General features: G+C 47.0%; 1 protein-coding gene across 1 annotated transcript in view; it reads left to right on the top strand.

The window, feature by feature from the left end:
- The first annotated feature begins 340 nt into the window (after nt 1-340).
- The window catches only part of ADGRB1 (adhesion G protein-coupled receptor B1), a 162,668-nt gene continuing 136,751 nt past the window's right edge, over nt 341-26,257 (top strand). The window contains exons 1-6 of the mRNA XM_063405525.1: nt 341-896; nt 8,842-8,949; nt 15,250-15,414; nt 17,246-17,419; nt 22,269-22,433; nt 24,876-25,040. Of these exons, the coding sequence (XP_063261595.1) occupies nt 806-896; nt 8,842-8,949; nt 15,250-15,414; nt 17,246-17,419; nt 22,269-22,433; nt 24,876-25,040 (868 nt within the window). The 5' untranslated portion in view covers nt 341-805. The remainder of the gene's footprint in view (nt 897-8,841; nt 8,950-15,249; nt 15,415-17,245; nt 17,420-22,268; nt 22,434-24,875; nt 25,041-26,257) is intronic.

Here is a 26,257-nt window from a genome sequence, read left to right as displayed (position 1 = left end):
GGTGCTCACAGGTTGTGCCCTATGGGTTCTACAAAGGGTGCTGGAGGAGAATATCATTCCCGTGTTATTCCCCCACCAAAGCTGTCCTTGAGAGCGCTGCCTCTCTGTGGCTGGTGGGGTCTGCAGTGTGGGGAAAGGAAATGTCTTTTTTTGGGAAATATGAGTGGTAGAACCCTTATCCCTTCTCACCTTCCTTATCTTCACATCATGTTTGTGTGGTGACAGAAGGAGGAGACATAACCTCGCTGAAGATGGATTTGTACCTTGAAGTGGTTTTTGCTCGTGTCTTCTGGGGTTAGAAGCTAACAGGACAAAAAATGGGCAGAGGGCCTTGTTAAAGGGGAGCTCTTTGCCACAGCAAGCACAGGAAGAGCAGGACTAGTTGGAATTGTAGAATATCCTGAGGTGGAAGGGATTCCCAAGGATCACTGGAGTCCAGCTCCTGGCTCTACACAGGACATCCCACCATGTGCCTTGAAGGTGTTGTCCAAACCCTTCTTGAACTCCAGAAACTGGAATAACTGAAGAGAAGTCAATGTAAAGTCAGGCAATGCTTCTCCCATCCCCTTCTTGACTCTCTGGGCTACCCTGCAGCATCCAGTCCCTTGTAAGGACACCCCAGTTTTGAGTCTTGGCAGCTGGCACAGGGCAGGGCCTGCCGGGCCGGCGCTGCCTCGGCTCCCCCGGGCGCCGGGGCTCCCACTGAGGCTGACGGGGCTTTTCTGGATCTTGCCCAGGTGGTTGGAACTCGTGGTCGGCTTGGGGCGACTGCACCAAGGACTGCGGGGGCGGCCTGCAGACCCGCATGCGCTCCTGCAAGCCCCTTCCCAACGAGGGCCTGGCCTGCGAGGGAGTCCTGGAGGAAGGACGGCTGTGCAATAGGAAGGCTTGCAATAGTAAGTGGAGGCATGTTCCCTTGCACGCGCGGGGCCTTCCCGGGAGGAGGAGGAGGTCGGCCTCGTCCCCACGGAGGGCGGAGGGTGCTCCCGAGGCTCGGGGGAGCTGTGTGGGAGCAGAGAGCCCAGGGGGATGTGTGGGTCCGGCCCTGCCCGGCCCTGCCTGTCTCGCATGCTGGCACAGTCCTCCTGCACCTTCCAGGCCTTCAGCACAAAGGATTTATGGGAATCCACAAGCAGGTTTTGCGTCAGGTTATCATATGCTGGTGGTAAATCTGCCACGTTCTTAAAGGCACTGCCTTTTTTTTTTTTTTTTTTTTTAGTTCTCCCAAATAATTAAATCTAAGAGAGAAGTTAATCTTGCTTCTTCTTGGGCAGTGAGCCTGCGCCTTTCTTTTACAAATGGAAGCCCCCAGTGATGTAGAGAAAGGTCTGGCTGTTAGGCAGGGATTGAGGGATGCAAAGGCTTCGGTGTGTGCTCCATCCCTGTAATGCCTCCTCTTTCCAGGTCCTCTTCTCCAGAGAGCAGGGCACAGAGTGCCCACGCCAGGCAGGCATTGGTGGGTAGAGCTGGTGAACCTCCAGCACTTTCATCCCCAGTTCTTCCATTGCTTTAAGCTGTGTGGAGAGGGGGATGAAGGCGAAAAGCTAACTGCAGACACAGCTCAGCTCAACAAATGTGAGCAAATGGCTGGTTATAATTATTGCCTTCTTTTTTTATTTCAAATTCAGAGTGGAGAATGTTTGAATAACTCCTCTGACTAGTCAAATAACTAAAGAAAGTTCAACTGCCTTCAAAGGATGGGAAGTATCTCCCGGTAAGGGGGAAGTTCAAATAAAGGGACATAAATATATTCCTCTAATAAGGGCTAAAATGATTTCATGCATTTTTTAACATTTCCATAAATTTAAAATATGTTGCAATTAGGCTTAGACTTTTTTTTTAATGAAACCTGGTATATTGAATTCCATCTCCTTGACTCACAATTGCTAAGTTCCCTCTGAAGTTTGCCCACACCAGGGATATTTAATCTGTGTCTCTCATGCTTGCTGGTGACTTGGTAGTCATGACTCAGCTGTGGCTTGTGGTAGGGAGAATAGGAGTGCAAGGACCTGGAAGCTGGTCCTGAAAAAATGTCCAGCTGTGGGATTGGGGTGTGCCCGAGTGGAGTTGGAGGAAGGGCCACACCAGTCTTGGTGAGCAGTGTGTGAAGGAAGAAGGTAGAGAAGGCACTGGGATTGGGAGAGGGGGATCTGCAGGGCTGGTCACTCTTTGAACATGGGAACACATGGGACAACAGGCAAAAAAGCTCCTTAATGCATCCCTCCTATGCTGGATAAATTAGGGAGGAACATTGTTCCCCAGATTCTCTTTGCAGGACATCCTTCCTCATTCCTAACCATCTTCCAAGCTGTCCATGGGACCTGTTTGATTCTTCTGCAGCCCTCTTGAAGTGGTGAGAGGGGGAAGACCCTGTTTTCCAGGGTGAAGACCCTGTTTTCCAGGGCCAGCCTCATCAGCACTGAGCAGGGGCCATAACATCTTCCCTCGATCTTCTCCAGGGGCAAAACTTTGGTTTTTCTTCCTGATAGGATCTCCTGAGGTTGTGGTGGCAAGGACTGGGGTGGGGTGGAGCACCATGGAGACTGGGTTGGATTTCCATGGCATGGAGTGCAGCAGTGAAGAGTGAATGGGGTTTTATTCATTATTTGCTTCACTTTTTCCAGAACACAACACTCAGCGAAGCCAATCCCAAGTGCAAAAAACCTGAAGGGGCTATGATTCAATAAATTATTTCACTTGTCTTCCTGTCCTTTTTCCATTGCATTCCCAGTCAATTGCTCCTCCAAACTGCAATGAGATTAGTTCAGCTCGGATTATTTGGGAAGAAGGAATTTTAGGCTAAGTGGAAAGTCCTAGTTTGGAAGGGGAGTACACACACAGAGTTGGGCAGCACAAACTGATTTATCCCATTGAAAGAAATAAATTAATTCTGATTAATTGTCCCAAGACCTTCTTTGCAGACAAACTGCTGAGCTCCATTTTGATGTTTTTTATGCTGGAAAGGATTTGAGGGGATATGTGAGAAATAAATCTTTCCAGAAGGCTTCTCCATACACATCTTGGGGTCTGTGTCCTACTTCAAGATAAATCTGTGTCTCTTCCTATCAAAACTGTTCACTTGGCTCTGAACTTGCCTCTCAGTGAATCTGTCCCCTGTTGCCTTTGCCCAAGGAGATGCACTTTTGACCCAAGAAGGGTTTCTAATTTTCTTGCATGTATCTTTTCCTTCTCTTTACTTTGATCTGCCCCAAAACCTAAGAGGATTTAAAAGTAGAATAGAAATCCTGTTTTAAATATGTCACTGTTATTTTCATATTGACTTTTGCTCGTAGATTTGTTAGAGATGAGTAAAATATTCGTTCTTTCCCTAGAACCTTTATTATTCTAAGTGTTCATTATAAGTTGCAATTAAATAGGTTCTAATTATTTCTTCTGTTAATTAAAAGAAAAAAAAAAAAGAAGAAGAAAATGGAAGGGGAAAAAAAAGAGGAACTGGCCAGGAGAATTACTTTATCTTGAATTGTTCAGCATTTAAGCAGCTTGTAATAATACCTGACCAGCTCTCCAGTTATTGTGGAATAGCTGAGATCTTAATTTTCTAGTAGGAAAAAAAAAGCAGGAAAAAAAATTTCCTTGAGCAAAGGGCCATCTGTAATCCTGATAAAACAGCAGAATAAAACAGGCATGAGTGCTCTGATATTTTCCTCTTTGCTGTGGAGGTAAATTGAAACTTGTCCACTGAGTAATTGCTGGCTAAGCAAGGTTAGAATAACACAGAGATCCCCACCACCTTCAAAACAAGGATAAACCAATCTCTCTTCTTTAACTTCTCCTTTCTCACTTCAGCTCAGAAGCTGATGGGTGATTAGCAGGAGTGTTTTAGCTGTTTAATTGGATCTCCAGCCTCTGGTTCTCAGTGTGCTGACACTCAGCTCCCTGGAGCTGCTGAGAGGAACTTTTGTGGAAGATCTTTGAGGGTTTCCTTGGTCGCTTTATTTTGCCAGCCCATGGCAAATGTTCCAGAGCTGTCTTGTCACACAGATCCTCCCCGAGGTGGACCTTGCCCAGGTCCTGCCATTTTTCCTCTTCCAGAGCTGCCCCCGGGTGGGCCTTCAGCAGGTCTCAGCGTGCAGGAGTGGGAATGGTAGGAAAAACCTCTCAGTTTTTCCAAGAGCTGTGACTTGTGCCAGCCTGGTCACCAAAACGTGGGTGCAGACACAGAGCTGAGCCTGAGCACATTGTCTGGAGGCCACAGAGGTTGAAATGAGTGCACAGGGGTGGCTGAATGACCCCACAGGTACCATTTTTGTGTGGTTTTTGTGTTTTCCCACTTGTTTGGGCCACCATCTCTGCTGTTTCGTGTGGCAGAGTTTCTTGCTTGATGATCTTCTGGCTAAGTTTCCCCAGGGATACACATCCAAGACCAGCAGGAAGTGAGCCAGGTAAGTTTTCCATCGTCAAAACAAAAAGCTGTGAAATGCTGAGGAAAAACTGTACTGAAGGCTCATCCTAAACTGGGAAGGAAACTTTGTCTGGTAACAGAAGCCTGGCTTAAGCAGAACCTTTATTTGTGGTAGCTCAAGAGTTGTAATCTGAAGGAAAACACAAAATTTTTGTTGTAATTCTGATTTTTCCTTGGTAAAGGACTTGCTGATATTCCCCCTCTCCAGTACAGACAGAGGAGATTTCCTCCCTCTATTTGATTTGGCCAGGAGCTGCTGTTTTATACAGAACTTGGAAAAATGCCAACCCAAGCGTGGTGGGAGCTTGCAGAGGAACTTCCCTAGTCCCCCCACTGTGGATGGAAAGGGATGAGCTCCAGTGGCTCTTTTTGGCTGCAAGGTCTCGAAGCCAGGTTTGCTCACAGCGTGGCAGACAGAGGGTCCTCACAGGGAACCTGGATGGACAACATCCAGACCAGAGGGGCAATGCCACAGCGTTGGAATTCAACGGTGCTGGAGAGATGTGAGGACAATCAGAGATGTGGGCAGCCTGCTTTTGCTCCTGGGGAAGGAGAACCAGCAGAGGAGCCAGCTGAAATCCTGCCATCCCATCTGGCAGAGGCTGTGCAGAGCCATCCCTGGCATTTCTGAGTGTGCAGGTTGGATAGACACAGGTCCCCAAGGCTGGGAAAAAGGGGTGACCACGTCCTGATGTCAGGTGCAGGAGGGTGACCCTGTCACAGCCCTGTTGTTCCAGGCTGGATTCTCAGCTTCCAGCAGGTTCAGGATGTAGCCCTTCAGCTGTTAGTGGTGTGAAGGAATGCACGTTCCCCATGACATTCCCAAGGCTGAGCCTCAGTCTCTGCCGCCCCTGACTCTCATTAATTTTTTATTTTTTGCTGCAACCACGGAGCTGAAATATCCTGGGCATGTGTGGGAGCATCTTCATTGCCTGCAGGCCAGGCTAGAACTCACTGCACGCTGGAGGAGCTCCTATAGGTCCCTGCTGCTGCTGCAGACTTTGCCCTGCCCCCTTTTTTCCTGGTGGTTCAGGCATTTCACATCAGAGAGCCACATATCTCCCCCAGTGATGTTTTCACAAGTTACAGATGCTCAAACTGAAATGCTTTGGGTCATTTCCTTAGCTGGAATTGCAATATATCCAGTGGCCTCCAAAATGTCCCTCTTCTCCATCCACTGAGATTTTGGGGTTTAGGGGTTGTTAGTAATTCTGTGCTTTTCAGTTTTTCTCTTTAGCAGCTGATAGATGCCCCCAAAACTCCATACCCACCACATTTCCTTTCAGTTTTACTGCAGTGAGATTCATTTGAATGTTTTGAGTATATTTTTAATAATCCCTTTCCACTTTTTGCTCTAGTTCATCCCTTCATTCCCACCATCCCACCTTACCTGAATAATTTTCATGATCCTGCTATTTGCTTTGCCCGGTTTGGGGGATGAGTACAGAGTGTGTAGCTGTGGTGAGACATGTTTGGATGCTAAAACCTTGGCCCACAGCACTTCAAAGACTCTGCCTCTACTTTATTTTTCCTTGGTTGTGTTGCAAGGTGCTGTCTGACACATTGCATGTTCTCATTAGAAGTGTTGGTCACCTGCTTCCTATTCCCACTCCTGCCAGCACTGATCATCCTCCACATCCACACTTGAGCTGTGTTTTTTCAAAATCTCATGTTCTTGCCTCTGCCTGCAAGTGAAACATCCCTGTTTGGTTCCAAGAGCATTATCCCTCTATTCCTCCTGTTGGCATCTGAAAGGTGCTTGGGTTTGTCATGCCATTCTCACCACATTTATCCAGCTGGGATGTAAACTGAATCCAGCTCTTCCCTTGACCCTGGAATTACTCCTCTCTACTGACCCTGCTGTGGGAAACAGGCTGCTGAAATCCAACCTACTGCCTTTAGGTTTTGACCTCCACCTCATAAAGTTCAGGTACCCACAGCAAAGCAGCACTTGAACCAACTTCCCTGTGTTCCTAAGTCCCTGCTGTCTCCCTGCCTTGTCTAGAACCAGGATTGATTTGTGCATCACTCCAAGGAAATAGTCTAGGTTAAATCTCAGCTGTGCTCTGTGTTAAATGCAGGCAAACTGGCTTCTCTGCACATCCTTTTCCAAAGGGGAGGAAGCCGTGGAGCAATCCTGGCAGGGGAGAAGCTTGGGGGAAGCTGGAAGGGTCGTTCATTCAGCCTCTAGGTCTAATTGGCTTTAATTAGCGTGAGAAATAGCAGTGCAGACTTGTCATACCTGTCGAGGAGCAAAGGAAATCATTCAGTCCTTCAAGACTGGGATAAGTCATTAGATGTCAGTGACCCGGGGCCCAAATAATTGGTGAGAGGAGGTTCAGGGTGTTAGACTTGCAATTAAAACTTCTCTTTTGCTCTTTTAACTTTCCTTCCCTCTGCCCTGCCTCCGAGCTCTCTGTCCATCCGTGAACACTGACTGCCTCTGGGATATTCAGTCCCAGGTTTTCCCTGTCACCTTCCCTGCTCTGGGCAGGTGACAAAGCCATCCAAGCTCCATGTCTACTCCTTGATGCCCAGCCCCATTTTCTCCTCCCAGCCTAAATAAGTCTGTGGGAAGCCCTCGGGGTGTGCTGCAGATGGAGATTTTGTGTGTTCTTGTGGTTTGTGGGATTTCATGGAGAGGACTTAAATCAGAGCAGATGAAAGTGTGTGGGTATGGCCAGGAATGAGTGGGGATGTGAGAAGTCCCAAATATGAGAGTAATTTGTCTCCTAACAAACTCAAAAAAATTAGTATTGGAAAACTACTTAGAGTTTATCTTTTTTTACCTGAATCTCCCACAGGAAAGTCCTACAATTTTTAGCAGTAAAAAGCATAGGGTCTGAGACCTTTCTATTCCAGGAAAGAGCCAGACAAAAACAATGTGTTTGCAGATATCAGGATGTTTGTGGCCCTGATGTCTGGTTGTGGGTACCTTTCCCTTGAGGATGGCAGGTGGGTGACTGCTCCATCCCATCCCCTCCAGCCAGCAGCCAGCTGGTGCTGGGAAGCTTTGGAGGAGTCCATGTGACAATTCCTAGACTCCTCAAGTTCTGCTTTCAGGCAACAGTGATGGTAAATAATGCAATTTCACAAACTCTCCCATGATCCAAACTGCTGAATTTAAAGCCTGGCTCCTGGCAGGGACTCTCTGAATCATTCCTCTGCCTCCTCTGCTTTCCCTTTTTGGATGGCAATAAAGACTCCTGCCACCACACTGAAGCTTCATTAACCTTTATTAATTTTCTCAGGGTTCTGGGATCAAATTTGTCACCATTTCAACCTTTGGCAGTTCATATTTCTTGAAAAGATGTCTGACTGTTTTACCTCCTTGGGGGAAAAGTTCTTCTGTCTGGTACTTGCTGTTTGGAAACAAATTGGCTGCCAGATCACAGATTACTCGGGCTCAGCTCTGCTCTCTGCTATTCCATGTGACTCTGGTGGAGTCAGCTGAGCCCTCCTGATTTACAGCAGGCACTCCTGGTGGATGGGATTTGGTTGTTACTGCTGGGTTGTTTGTCTCTTTGCTAGGGAGGGAATGTGTCAGGGTTCCAGCATGTCCAGTAATACAGACAACAGAAATTTTCATTTCCCCTCCAGCCAATCCAGGGCTGATCCACACACGATGAAAATGGAAAGCTGGTGGAGCGTGGGCTCAGAAGGAACAGTTAAATGCCTTTGATTTACTCTGGATGCATTATTTACCTTCTGAGCTCCACACCGTGGGCTCCACTGGGAGATTTTCAGTAGGACACAAGGGTCAGGAGCTTGTCTCTCGCTGAGAAGGAGAAGCTCCTAGTTATAGCTCTGTTGGTACTCTGCTGATGCCAGACTTTCATCTCCCCTTGTTGCTGGTGACAGGGTCAAGTCTGTGAAGGAGATTTTGTATTGAGATATCCCTTTCCTTTCCACCTGCCCTCACCTTCCTGCTCCACTCAGCGTTTCCTGGCTCCTCGACAGGGCATTTCTAGGCGGGTGCTGGTTGCAAGGCAGAATTTCCCACCAAAAACACCCTGCCAGTTACCTCCATAAATCTCAAAACACCACTAGGGATGGCGGGATTCAGTGCCAGCACGTCTGAAAAGGATGACTCCTCCACAAGTGCAGCAAGGAGTGCAGACACCCTAGAAAACCACTGAAATTAATTAAAGACCAGACACGAGGGATCATACTCTGCATGGTCCCAAATCTCACTCAAAAAGAAAGGGTTGAACCCTTTCAACCAGCCCCAGTCTTTCAGGCTGGTTGGTGCTGAAACCTCGGGGAAAACTGGCGGCCAGGGGTGCTGGGGTTGGAAAGCAGGCGGTCACGTCAGGGGAACGTCGCAGGTCGCTGTCGTTAACGCGTGTAACCTTTGTAGTGAAAGATCTTGCAGAGTGAACCAAGGTGTATTTACATGACCCATTACCTTGCCATAGCCAATGGACGCTATAATTCCAGAAGCCAATCGCTGAGGTCCACAGATAACAGAAAGCGAGAGGACCCTGACGAACTGCAGCACTACGGGTACCCTGCACCTCAAATAGGTAAGCTCTGACCTCCCACAGCGGCCTCTGGAGCTGGGACACTGCTCTGCTCACTGCCCAGCTGGGCTGGGCTCTCTGCACTGTTTCAATGACACACACTAACCATCTCCTTCCCCCCAGGTCAGTGTGGGGGACATTCCCCCCAAGTGTTGTCACGTGCTGAACAAATGGTCATCACCCCGTTTGTTCCCATTCCATCACCCCATGGGGTTTTGTGTCGTCACCGCCAGCCAGAGAAGGCAAAAAGGGACAGACACAAAGCCCTGACCAGACCATCCATCCCACAGAGTGTTCTCCCATCACCCTGCCTACTTCTGAGTCACTGCTTTGTCTGAATTATCCAGCCACACGTGGTTCATGAAGCCAAAGCTGACCCTGCTGCAGTGCAGCCCCTTTGCTGATGTCCATGTCATGCTTTCCCCTTGGCTGTGAGAGAGGGTAAGCAGGGCCTGGTGGGGACAGAGCAGGATTGGTCTCCTCTGTGCCTGGGTCTTTAGTGCTCTGCAAGGACTTGCCTGCAGTAGGTTCTGCAGCAGGACCTTCCACCCTTCTGCCACAGAAGGGGAATAATGTGTAGTAATATCAGACAGCATGGTTTGGGAAGATGGGGATGAATTGGACCTTGATCTATGCCAGGTCTGGTGTGCCCCATCCCTGGAAGTGCTCAAGGCCAAGTAGGATGGGGATTTGGGCTACCTGATCTAATGGAAGGTGTCCCTGCCCATGGCAGGGGGGTTGGAATTGGATGATCTTTAAGGTTCCCTCCAACCCGAACCATCCTGTGATTCTGTGATTCAGTCTGGAAAGGTTTTGTGCTCTCCCTTTGTGCCTGTGTGTCGTGGCAGGATCTCAACACATCAGGGGTCTCAGGCAAAGCACAGTGTGCTGAACCTGGCCACAGGTTAAAATCACTGCCCAGTGACCTTGCCAGCATTTCGTGCTCTAGAAAGGCTTCAAAGAGGTGATTTGATGAGAAGAGAGAGGGGGTCATATCCTGGTGTAGGTTACCTGTGCTCCACCTACCCCAGGAGGACTTTGCCACTGTGCAGCATCAGGAGTCTGAGTGGGGTGGAGTATCTGGGGGTGACTTCTTGGGGTTGTGGTTTTCAACACAAAGCAGGGGACAGCCTCAGTTTCCTCTCTACCCTGCACAGACTCTGGTCCCTGCAGCGAGAGCAGCTCCACTGCCTGCTGGATGGATCCCTGGAGTCTGGTAAAACCTGCAGGAGAGGGAGGACTTTAGCACTGCTACAACGTGGAAGAGCTGAGCTTAATTTCTGTCCAAATGCAGAGGAAAGGAAGGCATTTGAAGGCAGGGCCCTGTTGTTCCTACTCTGTCTGATCCCAAGGTGCTTCCCTGGAGCTCCTGTTCCAGCCTGTAACTCAGCCATCAGGTTTATGATTTGGCATTTCTTCCTGCTGTGCAGCTGGGTGCTGGATCTGGGCTCAGTGACGTTTCTGTCACCTCCCTGCCATTGTGGCCACTGCTGTAGCATGGCTGGCTTGGGCTGTGGCATCCCTGGGGGCAGCATGGGCTGGGAGATGTGCACTGTCCTGCTGCAGGCTTCCCACACCCCTGTGGCTGTCCCAGGTTGTCCAAGGAAATCAGGATGGAGGAGATGTAGAGACAGAGGGAGTTTTTAACTGAGGATGCCAAAGCAAAGTCCACAACTTCCCCATGGTCACAGATTGTAGGGAATAGGGCATTTCACATCCCCTCGAGGCCTGGAAAAAGATGAAATACAGAAATCAGCTGATGCCAGCCATAAGGACTGGATGAGGGGTCGGCCTTGCCCAGCTGAAGAACAGCATTTTCTCCTGCCAGCCCTTCACATCTCTGGTGTCCAGGTCCTGTTGGCCCCCAGGCTGTGGCAGGGCTGTGCTCTCAGCCAGGGTGCTGCTGGCTGCCACGTGCCTCTCCCAGCAGCAGCACAGGAGACAGATCCAGCCCAGCAGGTCCCTGGCATGGGCTCCTGGTCCTGGCTCAGCCCAGGCTGCTTCCAGGAGGACTCTGCCAGCAGCAGGATGCGCACAGAGCGGCACATGGGGAGATGTCAGACTGACAGACCCCAAAACAGAAAGGGCTCCTGGCAGAGAGCTGGCAGGGATGTGCTGCTCCATCAGGGCTGAGGGAAGAAGAGTCCTGGAGCAGCTGCAGGCACTGATGGGGACGCTGCAGCCAGGAGCTGGAATGATCCTGGATTGCGGTGCCACATCCCTGTGGATTGACACCCAGCGTGTCTCATTCTGCAGCACCTGCTGCGTCCTCTCCATCTGCTGCACCTGGATCTGTGGGGGCAGCAAGGGCCATCTTCCCACTTCAGGTGGGGTAGTGAGCCCTGGAAAATCCTTTGGGACACCCCTGTTAATCCCCAAGCTACTCTGGGGCGTCACAGGGCTAATCAAAAGTCAATCCTGCTGAGATTGCTGCCTGCAGGCACTGGTGGTGATGCAGGGCAGGGCTTGGCCCCTTCTCCTCTGGGGGAGGAAGACAAATTTGGCTGGAGCCACTCTGCTATGAACACAGGCTGAAAGAGTTTGGGCTGCTCAGCCTGGAGAAGCAAAGGCTCTGGGGAGAACTTAGAGACTCTTCCAGTGCCTAAAGATTCTCCAAGAGAACTGGAGAGGGACTTTGGACAAGGGCATGGAGTGACAGGACAAGGGGCAATGGATTTAAGCAGAAGGAGGGTAGATTTAATTTTATATTAGGACAAAAATCTTCATTATGAGGGTGGTGAGACCCCGGCAGAGGTTGTCCAGAGATGCCCCATCCCTGGAAGTGTTCAAGGGCAGGTTGAATGGGGTTTGGAGCAACCTGGGATAGTGGGTGGTGTCCTGCCCATTGCAGGGGGTTGAAACAAGATATCTTTAACGTTCCTTCCAGCCCAACCATTCCATGATTCCATAATCTCTGGCAGGTTAAATTGTAAAACAACACTGAGCTGGACTAGGCAGCTTTCAAACCCAATGAGCATGGTAGACATCTTGCATTATATCAAAAACCAGAGTCAGAATCCACTTCTGGGATGAATAATTGCAATATACTTCACTCAGTAATTTGCATTTTGCTGCCATTTGACCCACAGGAGTGCAGAAATTCTTCTCACTCATAGTTTTGATGATGGGCACTCTCAAGAGTGGATTTGTCTCATGCCTGAGTGTGTCTCAGAACTGGGTCTCGCTTGGTTTGAAAATTAGTTAAACTTGTGCAAGGTTTGAGACTAGGCTGGATGTAATGTCCCAATGGACTGAGATGAATCGCTTGGTTCAGAATGACACCAAGCCCAAGGGAGCCACCAGCACTTAGAAAATAAACTGTATTATGGGTTTAAAAGCCAGGGATTCGTGCAATGTGAGGGACGATAATTGAGGAGATTTGCCTTTAAGCACAGCTATTTCTGCTATGAAAGAGCAAAAGACAGAAATAATAAAGAGGAAAGAGGCAAGAGAGGTGGGATTTGGTTCAGAGATGCCATCCGTTCATCCAGTGACACAGTAGCTCTTGTCTGAATATGGAGATTGCAAAGCCCCAGCCAGGTCTGAGGTGGCATGGTGGGCTCTCCAAACCATGAGCTCCTGCTGAGGGAGGCCCCTGTGTCTCTGTAGACTTCTCCTGTCCCACCTCCGGCCTCCCAGAAAGATTTTGGGACCCAAATTTGGAATGTTTAACTACCAAAATCCCCCAGCTGCCTGCCCCTGAGGTGCTGCTGGATGCAGAACTGGGGAGGTTGCTCAAGGTGGATGGAGAAATGCAAAGGCACCACTGGTTCATGGAGCATCCAGGCAGGCAAGGGAGCAGGAATGGTTGGGATTTGTGGGCCAAAGAGGGATCTGCTGGAGTCTGGAACACTCTGGATGGCAAATGATGAAGTGATGGTACCATGAATGTAATTTGCTGGAGGTGAGCTTTCAGCATGGCAGGACTCTGGGTGTGACACTGCTGGATGTTGGAAAGACAGGAAAATTTCCATGGAAATGCAGATCTCTCTCTGCCATGAGATCTGATCCTTGTGAAGCAGGACATGGGACTGATGTTTTCCTGAAGCCCCAAAGCCTCAAAACACACAATGTCTCCTACACATCCCAGGTAGACACCAGTGGTCCATAACTTTTATCTAACTGGGACCAACTGGGCAAAATAATGAAAAAAAAAACCTCACAAAAGTAAAACAGTTTTGAGCAACTTTGGCTTAATGAACAACAGCAGTTGCATCTCATGATAATCATTGCAATGGCACAGAAGAGGTAGGGAAAGATTGATCCTCACTTCCACCTCTTTCTGTGTCCAAATAATAAATGAAGGAGTGAAATTCTGTCAACTTTACAGCAAGGACAGGTCTTCCTCTACATTTGTCCCCCTCAACACATATTAATTCAATAAGCTCTAATCAGCTGGGTGTGCTTTTAATTCCCAGCTGCCGGAATGACAGGAGACATTCGAAGCAGATGTGCTGAAAAGCATGACACAAACCAAACAACACAGATAACTACCAAAAATCCCTGAGAGCAGATTGATGAGAGCCACAAACGCTTGAAATTTCACATGGAAACATTTCCACATGCACATGGAAAACACTAGTAAATTAATAGAAAAATAGAAAAATAGAAAAATAGAAAAATAGAAAAATAGAAATAATATAGAAAAATAGAAAAACAGAAGTGAAATATAGAAATATAGAAAAATAGAAAAATAGAAAAATAGAAATATAGAAATATAGAAATATAGAAATATAGAAATATAGAAATGTAGAAATATAGAAATAATATAGAAATATAGAAATAATATAGAAATATAGACATATAGAAATATAGAAATATAAAAATATAGAAATATAAAAATATAAAAATAAATAAATGGAATACCACCTTGAGGAAAAACCCAGACATGCCCAGTTCTTAGGCATTATTGGGAAATTTGGTGGTCTCCAACCTTAAGAGTCCCCACCACAGTTCCTGCTCTGACATTTTTGTGTAGTTTATAACCCTCACTGAGATCTCCAGCTGGATTCTCTTTCCTTCTCCATGTTGCAGACGGACAGTTCAGTACAGCATCCTCTGCCCAGCTTTCTTTGGGAATGGGGTGGTGGTGTGGGATAGCACATCCAAGCGCTGGGTGCCAGGGCGGATGACCCTTGGAGTCATATTTACCTGTTCCACCCAGCTCTGTGATCCTTCTTATCACCCACAGTCTGCCAAATGCATCCTCTTGGGATGAGACACGGGGCAGTCTGAGCTTCTGAAGAATTTGTCACCAGAAGGGGTTGTCCCTGTGTTTATTTTCTGCTGGTGTTTATTTTTTGCCATATGCCTGTGTTCTACACGTACCAAACTCTACATTCCAGGTTTATTATGTGTAATTATTTGCAATCCATAAAAAATCTGAAAACCAAACAATGCGTGGCTTAGTTAAATAGAACAGAGCCAGCTTTTTATTTTCATGTGGGGAAGAAAAGCATTTTGTCAAAGGGTAGAATATTGCCTATGAAAACAAATGGAAAATGGTATTTTCCCTGTTCATTTCACACTTAGGGTGACTTATTTGGAGGTTGTGGCTGCTGAAACAGCTCCAGCAGGGATATTAGTGACAAAGGGAATAAATCTCAGCTCTTTTCACTCCCATCAATGGGATATTTTTAGTTGCTTTTCCAATGCTGCCCCATCAGATAAGCAGTTGATAGGGACTGTGTGATGCCCTGGAAGAGTCAGCCTTGTTCTGTGTCATATTCTCACAGCAGATCTCCACAGGCAGAGGATATGCCAAAAAAACTTTCTGGGATTTCATCAGCTGTCCCTTCGTAAGCACCATCACCTTCTACTTTGTCAGCTCCTCCTCTGCCCCCTGCACTGGCAGGGGCTGTGAGAAGGCAGGAAAAGGGGTTGAACCTTTAAAAGTGAACAATTTATGGACACATTTACTCTGTCTAATCACTGTTGGTACAATCTCTAAATGGAGGTTCCCTATCCCAGCTCACAAGGTTCTGGAGTGGCTACGCCACCTTCAGTGACGGAATTTACCCTTCCCAACAACCTGATGCTTCCATAGCATCCTTTTTCTTTTTTTTTTTTTTCCATGTGTGTGTACTACAGCTCTACACAGCAACCAAAAAACCCCTTTAGCCCATTCTCAGCTCTCACATTTTCTCCTCAATGCCCTCACACCCTCCCACCCATCTTGTCACCCCACCCTCAGGACACATCGCGGCCTCACCGATCTCACAGCCGGCCAAGCGTCGCTCGGAAATTTCTTCCCCACAGATCCAAGGATGCCACATCCTCACCTTGTGTTCCAACCCTCCACAGGTGACCCTGCAGCAGAGGAGTGGTCCCCGTGGAGCGTGTGCTCGACCACCTGCGGGGAGGGCTGGCAGACCAGGACCAGGTTCTGCGTTTCGTCTTCCTACAGCACCCAGTGCAGCGGCCCTCTCCGGGAGCAGAGGCAGTGCAACAACTCTGCCGTGTGCCCAGGTACTGGTGGCCAGCAGGGGAGGGAGATTGGCTGCCTGTGGTAGCCCCACTGTGATATTTCTGGGAGGCTCTGGCACAGGTTGCCCAGAGAAGCTGTGGCTGCTCCATCCCTGGAAGTGTCCATCTTGGATGGGGCTTGGAGCAGCCTGGGATAGTGGGAAGTGCTTGGAACCAGATGATCTTTCAGTTCCCTTCCATTACAAACCATTCAATGATTCTCTAATTCTTGGAGGGAGATGTTTTTCGTTCCCTGTTCCTTCTCTTTATGCCTTAAGGCCTCATCCAGAGACCCTTGCTAGACCAAGCAGCACAAGATGGGCACCTGCTTTGCAGGGTGTGGACAATTCCTTGCTATCTAAAGTCCATGAACTCAGCACACCTGAAGGAAGGAGCCTTTTGGGGCATATCCAGGTTGGGAATAATTTTGGTGAAAAAATATATTCTGAGGAGACTGGAGCCTAGGAGAAAGATGGAGAGGGACTTTTTACAAGAGTGTGGAATGGCAGTACAAGGGGGAATAGCTTCAAATTGAAAAAGAGTAGATTTAGATTGAGTATTAGGAAAAAATCCTTCCCTGTAAGAGTGCTGAGCCCAGGCACAGGTTGCCCAGAGAAGCTGTGGTTGCCCCATCCCTGGAAATGTCCAAGGCCAGGTTGGATGGGGCTTGGAGCAACCCGGGGTAGTGGAAGGTGTCCCAGCCCATGGCAGGGGGTTGGAAGGAGATTATTTTTGAGGTCATCTCCAACCCAAACCTCTCTATGATTTCTATGATTACTTTGAAGAATTTTGCTGTTAAGGTAAGCATGTTATTCATTCCTCCTGACCAGCAACATCATTGCTCAGAAACAATTCTGTGATGGTGAAAGCACCATCCGTGTTTTTTCCTGTGTTTCCTCCTCTGGCTATCTCTTACTGTGCAAGATGCCTGGTGATAATTAGTTTTGAACCCCCTTTTCCTGACACTGGGGCACCAGCCGCTGTTAAAAACTGATGAAGGACTGGAAAAATCCCTGCTTTTTTGTGTTTCTTCATTTTCTGAAGGGTTATTGATTTGGCATTAGCTTCTCTGGTAAAGCTGGAAGGGATGAAGTCCCTTAAGAGAGATCAGTGCATTCTTATAACATTTGGCCTCTGGAGATTAAAGTGACTAAAATTCCATAAATAACTTGGCGAGATTAGATTAGATTAGATTGGAGAAGATTAGATTAATATAGATTAGAAGGCTAATTAGATTAGATTAAAATTGATTAAATGTCTAATTCCAGAAGCTACCAGTGATGTCTTAAGCACTGTTGGAGGATGTTTCCCATTCCATTTTACCCTTCCAAGTCTCCCTAACTTTGCCTCTGAGGTGTTACTGACCTATGATAATAATCAGTAGGCAGACTACAGCTTTTCTGAAAGCCTTAAAATGTTGTAGTCTTTGAGGATTCGATAAGAAAATGTTGAGAGGGAGGAAAAAAAGGGCAAGAAGGGACAAAGCTATGGTGATGATGCCTCCCTAAGGGTAGTGAGGTTTTATTCCTTTCCAGATAAATCCATCTTTTGCTTTAAAAAATGCCCTGTTGGCTCAAAGATCTGAAAAATTAAGGTCAGCTAAAAGTGCATTGCGGTTTATTTCAAAGACTGGAAAGCAGCAGACACTTGGTGTTGATAGCAAAGCATAAAAGTTACTTGATGTTCCTCTCGCACATTTTGGGTTGGTTTATTCTCCAGCTTCCCACACGCTGCTCATTCCGGGTGGGAAGAAGCTGTGCCCTGTGGGCTCCCTCACTTCCTCAGACCTCCTCTGGAAAAGAAAAAAAAATCATTTCTCCTGCTTCCCTCGCAGTGCACGGCACCTGGGACGAGTGGTCTCCGTGGAGCCTGTGCTCCTCCACCTGTGGGAGAGGCTACAGGGACCGGACCCGCACCTGCAAACCCCCCCAGTTCGGGGGGAACCCCTGCGAGGGCCCCGAGAAGCAAACCAAGTTCTGCAACATCGCTCTCTGCCCAGGTAGGGACAGTGACAGATCTGAAACCTCCCCTCCAGCAGGTCCCCCCCAGCTCAGGTTCCCTCCCGTGCCTCGGCCAGGGCTGTTGTAGCAACGTGGGATTTAGATGGTGGAGCTGCTATCGATTTCCCATTATGTATCTCATTTGGAAAGGCTGCTTTGGTGGGCACTCAGGCAAAGCAGCCAAGTCCACACACCACACACACCACGGCTGGCTCAGCCAAGAGAGGCAAGAGGGGCCTTTTGTATGATAAATTCCAGCAAAGGTGTATTCCAAGACACCAAAGGGAATCAGGGACAAAGACCCGGATCAAAGGTGTGCACAGGGTTAAGTATGGGATCAGGAACCAATGGTCTGAGGGCACAGGGGTGACACAAAGGGCAGGGCAAAGGACAGTGCCCTATAGGGGACACGGGGCAGTGTCACCATGAGATTTCCTAGTTTTCTGAGCGTTCATATTAAAGTAGTTCTCACCTTCTCACGCTATTTCATGTAAACAGGAGATCGTGTTTTGTAAATATTACTACTGTTTTCACATTCTTCTCCAAAGAGAAGTTGTTTGAAAATCATTTTGACCAATGTGGTTGAGAGGTGGGGATTCCACTCTCCAATCCATGGTCACGTTTCTTAAAGGATATAGGAGCATGTCATAAACAAAGGGCAGATTTTCTCTGCTCTGCTTTCTCTCACAACTTCCAAGTCTCAGTGTGTGGTCATTTGAGCGTGGCAAACAGCGACAGGGCAGGCCACCAGGGATGCCACAACCAATGGGGAAACAGGGAAAGGAGAAACCACAGGAATTCGGGGCACGTGGGGAGAGCCAAACTGGGGTAGATCACATAGTGTTGGAAGGCTCCATGGGGGAAGTCTTTTCTTTCAGCTTAGGTGGAGACTCTGTGGTATATTGTTCTTGGGCAAAACTCTGGGGATTCCCCTGAGGGGTTCAAAGGTTTCCACAACCAGGAGCTGACTCCAGTGAAATTCTGAACTACCCCAAGGAGGATCCTGAGGAAAGGATTCATTGAAGAAGCAACCTAAAACTGCGTTCTGGGGTTGTTTGGCTTGGAGATGGCTCAGGTTCACATTTTCCCTGTGTGATCTCTTGCAAAGGGCACCTTACAGGGGTTGGATCTGGCTGCCACTGCTATTTCCAAGGCTATCTTAAGCTTCTCACCTGTTCTCCCCACTGAATGGTTTAAAGTTATTTTGCCTGACTGGGTTTGTTGTGCTGGAATTAATTAATAGTTTTACTTGTCTGTGCATTAATTCACTATAAACGCAAGTTTTCTGTGTGGCTAATCCTGTTCTGGGTGGTGACATGGACTGAGACTCCTATTGGCCTCCCATGCCAAATTTAATCTTTTTAACCTTTTCCTTGCCCCTAAATTTCATTTCCAAATACCTCTCCTTAAGTTTTGCTTTCAAACATCAGAAAGAACCTTGAGATTAAATTATTTTACACCTGGAGATCCATTTAGGCTCCAGAGGCTTCTTCCCTCTGACAGGCCCTGGGTTTACAACAGAGTCCCCCTTAATTTAATCTCTGGGTATCCTGGCGAGCACGATCTGTGCACAAGCGAGCTCCCCAAAACTCCCTCCCTATCCCTGGATAATGTCAACTGACATTTTTCCAGTTTAATGAGAATCATTATGAGACATTATTATGTCCCCGGAGGAGGAGAGGGATTGTGGGAGGGATGAGAACTTTGTGAAAACAGTGAGAAGCCTCCTGGCATTTCCCATCGAGTTTTCACTCCAAGTAACTATCCTTGGATATTTGGAGGCTGTCCAGAAGACTCTACTTGGAATAAGAACCTCCCAGACACCAAATTGACTCTGTCATAAAAAGACAAATTTAAGAAGTCAGAGCTGGCGTTGCTTGGGCAATAAAGCATACCCTGAGTTAACATTGATCCATAATTAATTTAAATACAAATAAATACGCGACCAAAACGGCGGTGGAAGAGACAAGCAGCCCAACTGCAAGGCTTCAGCTCTAATTAGTGCCACAAAGGCAATCAGAGGCTTGGCAGCGCCAAATGAGAGCGGCACTGGGGGAATCACTGAAGCACAACAATGGGCGTTTGACACCCCAGACACTCTCAGTGTTTATTACCACCCTGCTCCGGGGATTTATTGCTACAGCTGATAAAAAAGCTCTGCTGCAGGGACAACAGGCCCTTTGTTCCTCCTGGGCTGTGGGTTTCACAGGCTGAGCCTCAAGTCCTTGGAAGAGGGGGAAAAAAGGAGGAAGACAATGACTTCACCAGACAATTAACATTTTTGATAGACTCCCACTGTGGTGTGACCATGGCACCAAACAGTCCTTGGTGGTGGCTGTGATGGGAATCCCTCAGCATCTTGACCAAGAAGCAACTTTCTATCAGTGCAAGGTGGCTGGAGGGACAACACAGCCACGTTTGATTCTCCTTTCTTTAAAAAAATGTTTCTGAAATTACAGCCTGTGAATAACTACAAGGGCATTACCTGTAGTCCCCCCACTGAATGACTAAATTATGGATTTGGCTCCTTTATTTTACCAACTCCAAATTGTTGCACTCCTGATAACCTGCCAATCACCAGCAGCAGAGAGGGGTTTTTTTTTATAAAGGCAATTTTTTGGTAAATGTCACATTTAATGTAGTGAATGCAGTCTCACTTTTCCAACACAGGGAAATGTTAATGAGGGACAGACACCATCATTATTACTAAGAAATTCTTCCCTATGAGAGTGATGAGGCCAGAGAAATTTTGGCTGCCCCATCCCTGGAACAGTTCAAGGCCAAGTTGGACAGGGCTTGGAGCAACCTGGGGTAGTGGAAGGTTTCCCTGCTCATGTCAGGGGAGTCGAATTAAATGAACTTTACCTTTGCAACCCAAACCACACTGTGACTCCATGATTTTATGATCAGTCCATGAAAATTTAGCAACACAACCTTCAGTCAGAAAAGCCACACTAATTTATACCTGGTAGGAGCTATTTTGTTGAGTTTTGAATCATTTCCAAAGAATAATCACCTGTCAAACACTATGTTTCACTTTTTCTCTTGCTGGGGTTGATAGGCACCGGCACGAAGCCTTGCATTTATGCACAATAAAAACATAAATTTTTGAATTGTAAAAACAAGCACCTTTTGGAGGTACCTTTATGCCTGCCTGATTTTGCACACCTTATGATCCCCTTTGAGTTAACAGTTGCTCATTTGGATGCTTTTAACATTTTTTTAACTGAGTTTGCAAACAAAAAGCTGCTCAGTTGCAATGGGGATTACACAGGGCTGATCAATTCCTTGCAGGGGACCAGTTGGCATTTATTTTTCTTGGACAAACAAGCAAAGCCAAAAAAAAATTAGTTGCAATGTGATTTGAGCCGGAACTCAAGACTTTTCAGAGATTCTGCTTGTTTTTCCCAAGTGAGATCTAGCAGCTAATTAGATCTAAACAGAGCATGATGACCACTGTTAATGAGAAAAATGCTCCAGGAAGAGCAGACTGGGTGATGGATGTGTTGATCAGGGGCCAATTAGGGTGTAGCCACCACACTTGGGAATGCTTCAGTCCATACCATGATAATGTGTTCCTTTTTCTCTCCAATCCCATCCCTATCATAACCCCCCTTGTCCCTCCCTCCTCTATTTAATTATCAAAGACACTGCTGGGTAAAACATCTCCAGCCTGTCAGAGTTAATTCAGCTGTGAGAGAAGTACACTGACCACACACACTCACCCTGATCCCAGTCTTCTGTTGGAGCACACCTTTGCTCCCACATTTCCCAGCCAGCAGGGAATGGTGGATTCCTGTCAATAACACTGTGGTTCGAGTTTCTGGGTGTGCTTTAATGAAAAACAAAGCATTTGCATGTTTGAGAAAGCTCACTCTCCACAGATTCATGCACTGCTTTGCTGAAAAATGGATCCTTTATAAAAGTGCTGATGGCCCCAAATGGGAAATGTCATGGTAATGTAGTGATCCCTTCAAAGCTTTCAGTGAAAACATGACCCTGGTGTGATGTTGTCTTGTGATTGGCAGTGTTATTAATTTGGACTTCCATGTCAGGATGTGCAGCATCAACAATTTCAACTTTTATGGTATTATGCAGAGTATGGAACATAAAAATTGAAATGTTACTGCACTTGCATCCTTTGTGGCTTTTGAAGGATGCAGAGAGGGTCCCAAAAATCCCTGTTGCCACATTTGTCCGATGGAATCTTGTGGGGGGTCAGATGTTATAAACCCCACAAAGGTCCATCACCTCTGAGTGGCCAGCCCTTGCAGAGAAATGGCTTAAAATAATTTTGTGGGACAGCTCTTCAAATGTATTTTGTAAAGTAAAGGTTTTAATAAAAGATAAAATAACAAGCAATACAGAAATAAAAAAAAATAAGTTGAGCACAGGTGTCAGAGAAGCCTCTGACACCTTGCTAAGACACCTCAAAAAGTCCAAAGAACCTCTGAGCTGGTTCTTAAGTATAGACTGATAAAGGAGGGACTATTTTGGCTTGCTGCCAATAGAAGCAGCTACAGGTTTTGAGAAACATTTCCAAAACCCAACCAGTGCCTCTGTGCTCCAATGCTGATGAGAAGGGCACAGAATTTTCTAGCTTGGCTTCCTTGTATGTTCATAGGTAAACCAAAACTTTTTTCCTTAAATAGAATCATTTGCTTGGGTGTGGAGATGTATTCCTACAGTTGTCCAAACATTTTTTTGGTAACCTCTGCCCTCCCTCAAGCCCTGGCTCAGGTTTGATCTCCCCACCTCGCTCCCTCTTGGGCACAGGCCGGAGGCTCTCGCCACGCGGCTCCTCCCAGAGGGAAAGATTTTCACATTCCGCTCGTTTTCTCTCTTTGGGCCACTCAGTGGACGGCAACTGGAACGAGTGGTCGAGCTGGAGCTCGTGCTCGGCCTCCTGCTCCAACGGGACCCAGCAGCGGACGCGGGAGTGCAACGGGCCCTCCTACGGCGGGGCCGAGTGCCAGGGACACTGGGTGGAGACCCGGGACTGCTTCCTGCGCCAGTGCCCAGGTGGGTGACTCTGGGGTGTTTTTATCTTCTCTTCTTCTGTTAAAGCCAGGATTAAACGCTCAAAAGACGCGGTCTTTGTGTTTGGACTCAGATGTTTATTAATTGTTGTCTATTGGACAGTCTCACAAGTTGGGAGTTCTTGCTAACAAGGTGAAAAATGGCCCTGTCTCTGTCTCTTTCCAAGGTCTTTTAAGCACAAATTGTCCATTTAGGAAAGGACACCTAAATTATTTTTACTTTTAACCCAATAACCAAACACCTGTGGTTCACAATGCAGATTATTCTACCCAATTACAATACACCACCCAAACCCACAAAGAAGGTGAAAGAAGAACTTAGCCTATGCCCTAAATCCTCCATCTTGCTTTATATATATTACCGTAACTGAAACCTTAAAATCTTAAGTTTTTCCACCCTGTGATATCACACACTTCTATTCAACTACACACCCATAATCCCAGTGCTATCAGTCAATTTTGGAAGTCTGTTCCACGGCCTCAGGTCAAATGTAGTGTTCTCTGTAGGGTCAGTGCCTGTTAGCACAGAAAGCCTGAAATTCTCAGCTTCCAGGGTTCCAACAGGTGATCAATGACTTCTTCTTTCTCTTGGCTCGTGTTCCTCTGCAACCCCAGTGAAATGTTTATTTTGGGGAAGGCTTGCACCCTTTCCAGTGCAGTAGTAAGGAGGTTTGGATCTTTCCAACAGACCACACCAGCCAAAACTCACTGCTGGCAAATGTTTCAGGGGACCCCAGATAGGCAAGAGACTGCCCACAGGGAATGTGTCTTTCTAACCTTAGATATCAGCTTTTCAGAATGAGCTTAAAAAACTCCCAAGAAAAAAAAATCAATGGAACCCTTCCCTTGCCTCCACTCCAGCTTCAGCTTCAGCTTCAGCTTCAGCTTCAGCTTCAGCTTCAGCTTCCCTCCTCTCTTTTTGTTCATCTCCTCCCACCAATTCAACGTTACCAGTCATATTTCAAGCAAACAGGGGATCCTCCACTCTATCTCAGCTTTAAACCTTATCAGTGAAAAGGTCTGTCACAATAAAACCTTTGTTCATGTCTACGTAAGATTTGTCACTTACTTGACTCAAATGTGACTTCATAATAATGACAGCAATAACAGTAAAAATAATTATGATAATAATAATTATGATGTTAATGATAACAATAACAATAATACTAATTCCTACTGGAATTCATCCTGGTCTACCCAATTCTTTAGAGAATTCTTTTACCCTCTGGTAGCACCATTATCTGAAGTATTTAACAAAGGTGTTGGATTTTCCTGCATGGTTTTGAGTAGGTTTTGATGTTTAGGGATCTCACTCCTTCTTTGCAAGTTAGGGAGACCTTCAAAGACAAAAAGGGGCTTTAGAACCCCTTTTAAGACAACCTTGTCCCACCCATTTCAAAGTTATCTGTCAAAGCAACTCAGGTCATGCTTTCCACTCCACAAAATATCACAAAATACAGCACCAGGATTTGGTGCTGCCCCTCTTCTTTGGTAATTTTTGTCCACTTCTCAGAGAAGGCATTGATCTCCCACCCTCCCAAAAGGAATTATTCAGCCCAAGATGATGTGGTAACTCAAAATTAAAGCCCAAATGGTAAAGAGCACACTTAGGACCTGTTCTAGTTCTGTCACCAAGTAGTTGTGGTACAGCAGAGGAGAATGTTTCCCTACCTTGCAGGCTTGTTGTGAGGGCTAATTAACATTTTTATGGTGCTTTGATAAATGCCATCAATTAATGCAAAACCAGCACATACTGTTAACGTAAAAGATGCAGAATTTTGATAAATGTCATTGTTAACATAAAAGAAGTCACATTTCCACTGAATCTGGAAAGATGCTGGGAGAAGACACAATGGAATGAGACAACATCCCAAACCTCTTTCCAAGGCACGTGAAGCATCAGTGCAATGGAAACAGCTGGAGGGAGATTTATTTGATGTCTCTTCATGGTTTTTTGCCCAAGGGCTCTGCTGGGCTCTCTAAATCCAGAGCCAGCCCTTCTCCAGGAAGGTCTATTTTCACACATGCATTGTACCTTCCCAAGGAACTCCACATCTGGAAATGGCCTGGCAGATGTGGCTTCCAGGTTGAATCCCTGCCCATGGGATGAGTGTTCAGGAGCACAGCCCCAAATCTCAGCCCGAGGAAAGAGATAGGGCTGCTTTTGCAGAGCATGGAGGTGCTGAGGAGGAACACAAAACCACCCTTGGACTATTAAAGGGCTGATGGGATGGGAATAGGAACACTCTGATTTAATGTCTGTTGAGCATCAAAGATCCAAAGCAGGAGACCTCCCTTCCTACCAAACCCTGCCCTACTCACCCTCTGCTCACCTTTGGATCTTGATTCCTTCTGTTGCAGATGATGTTTGGGACATAACAGGCTGTTTCTCCTCTTTTTCCTCTTTTTATTTTTTTGTTTGCAGTGGATGGGAAGTGGCAGGCCTGGGGAGTGTGGGGCAGCTGCACCGCCACGTGTGGAGGCGGCACTCAGAGACGTGACCGGGTGTGCTACGGCCCCTTCTTCGGTGGAGAGACTTGCCAGGGTCCCAAGGAGGAGTACAAGCAGTGCAATGACAGAAGGTGTCCTGGTATGTACCCCAGACCCCTCATGCTTTCCTTTGAATGAGGCAGAATTTTGGAATTTTGGGGTTTGGGAATGGCTTCCATGTCCTTTGTCAGAGATCTGAATGCTACAAAGGGTTATAATCAAATAAAATCCTACCCTAGACTCAGGTACAAGGCAAGGTCTTGATTTAACTGTTGCAGAATCCAGTGCAGCCGTGTTGGTTTCAGTGAATATTTGGCCAATCCCACCAGCCTTGCCTTGGTGGTTTCGTCTTTTTATTGCCATAGAGCTACAAGAGGAAAAGAGAAACTGTTTGGTAGCAAAAACTGATACCAGAGTCTCAAGTCCATTAAGTTGTTGAGTACTGAGGATGCTGCAGAGGTTTCCTACCCTTTATCTCTGGGAAGCCTGCACACCACTGGAAATTAAAAAAAAAATAAATAGAGATGTGTCTGCCTCTGTCAGAGCTTTACCCAAATCTCACCCTCCTGCACAGTGAAGAAGCTGAATGGAGGGTGGGTGAGCTGTAGGGCAGATGAAAACCTGGGTTTGGATGTGAAAAATAAGCTGCACGGAACACTTCCAAGTGGGAATGTTGCTGTCTGCCTCTCAGACTATACAGAGACCAAAAGAAAGGCCTGTCCCCCATTTCTTCTTTCTTCCTCAGTCTGAGATGAAGGGCCTGGTGAAATTGCTGGTGGGGAATCAATGGCCTTTGTGATGTTTGCAGTCAGATTGCATTGATTGTAACAGGCCATGAGCTTTGACTGAAAGGGTAATTAATTGTCAGAGCAGCTCAGTGAGAGATTCTCATGGCAGGATCCCAGCATTCCTACTGGAAAGGGGCATCTCCCTAAAGGACAGGAAGCAGCAGTTTTGATGCAGGAGTACCTGGGGCCAGATCTGCCACGTGGAGGCCAAGCTGACCCCTCAGAGTCCCTCACAAAGTGCTGAAGACAAAGAGATGAAAGCCAAAGGACTTCAGCATGGAAGTTCCAGCATGTTGAGCTCGGGGACGGCAGAGAAAGAGTCCGTGTGACTTGTCACTCTTCCCAGCTACGCTCTAATAAAAGGCATCACCTCTCCTCACAAGCTGTGCCTCTCAATTAGCAGTGGCGTGTGAGAATCTCTTCTAACTCTGCTGCAGAGCTCTTCCCTCACCACAGAAAATCCTAGCACCGGGTTGTCTGGTGGTGTCTGCAGCGTGAGGCAGATTTAGTTCAGCTTCAGTGTGTGCCA

This window comes from Prinia subflava, chromosome 1 (assembly GCF_021018805.1).
Source record: "Prinia subflava isolate CZ2003 ecotype Zambia chromosome 1, Cam_Psub_1.2, whole genome shotgun sequence".
Taxonomy (NCBI): domain Eukaryota; kingdom Metazoa; phylum Chordata; class Aves; order Passeriformes; family Cisticolidae; genus Prinia; species Prinia subflava.
The sequence above is the reverse complement of the archived record's forward strand: the minus strand, read 5'-3'. Positions and strand labels throughout refer to the sequence as shown.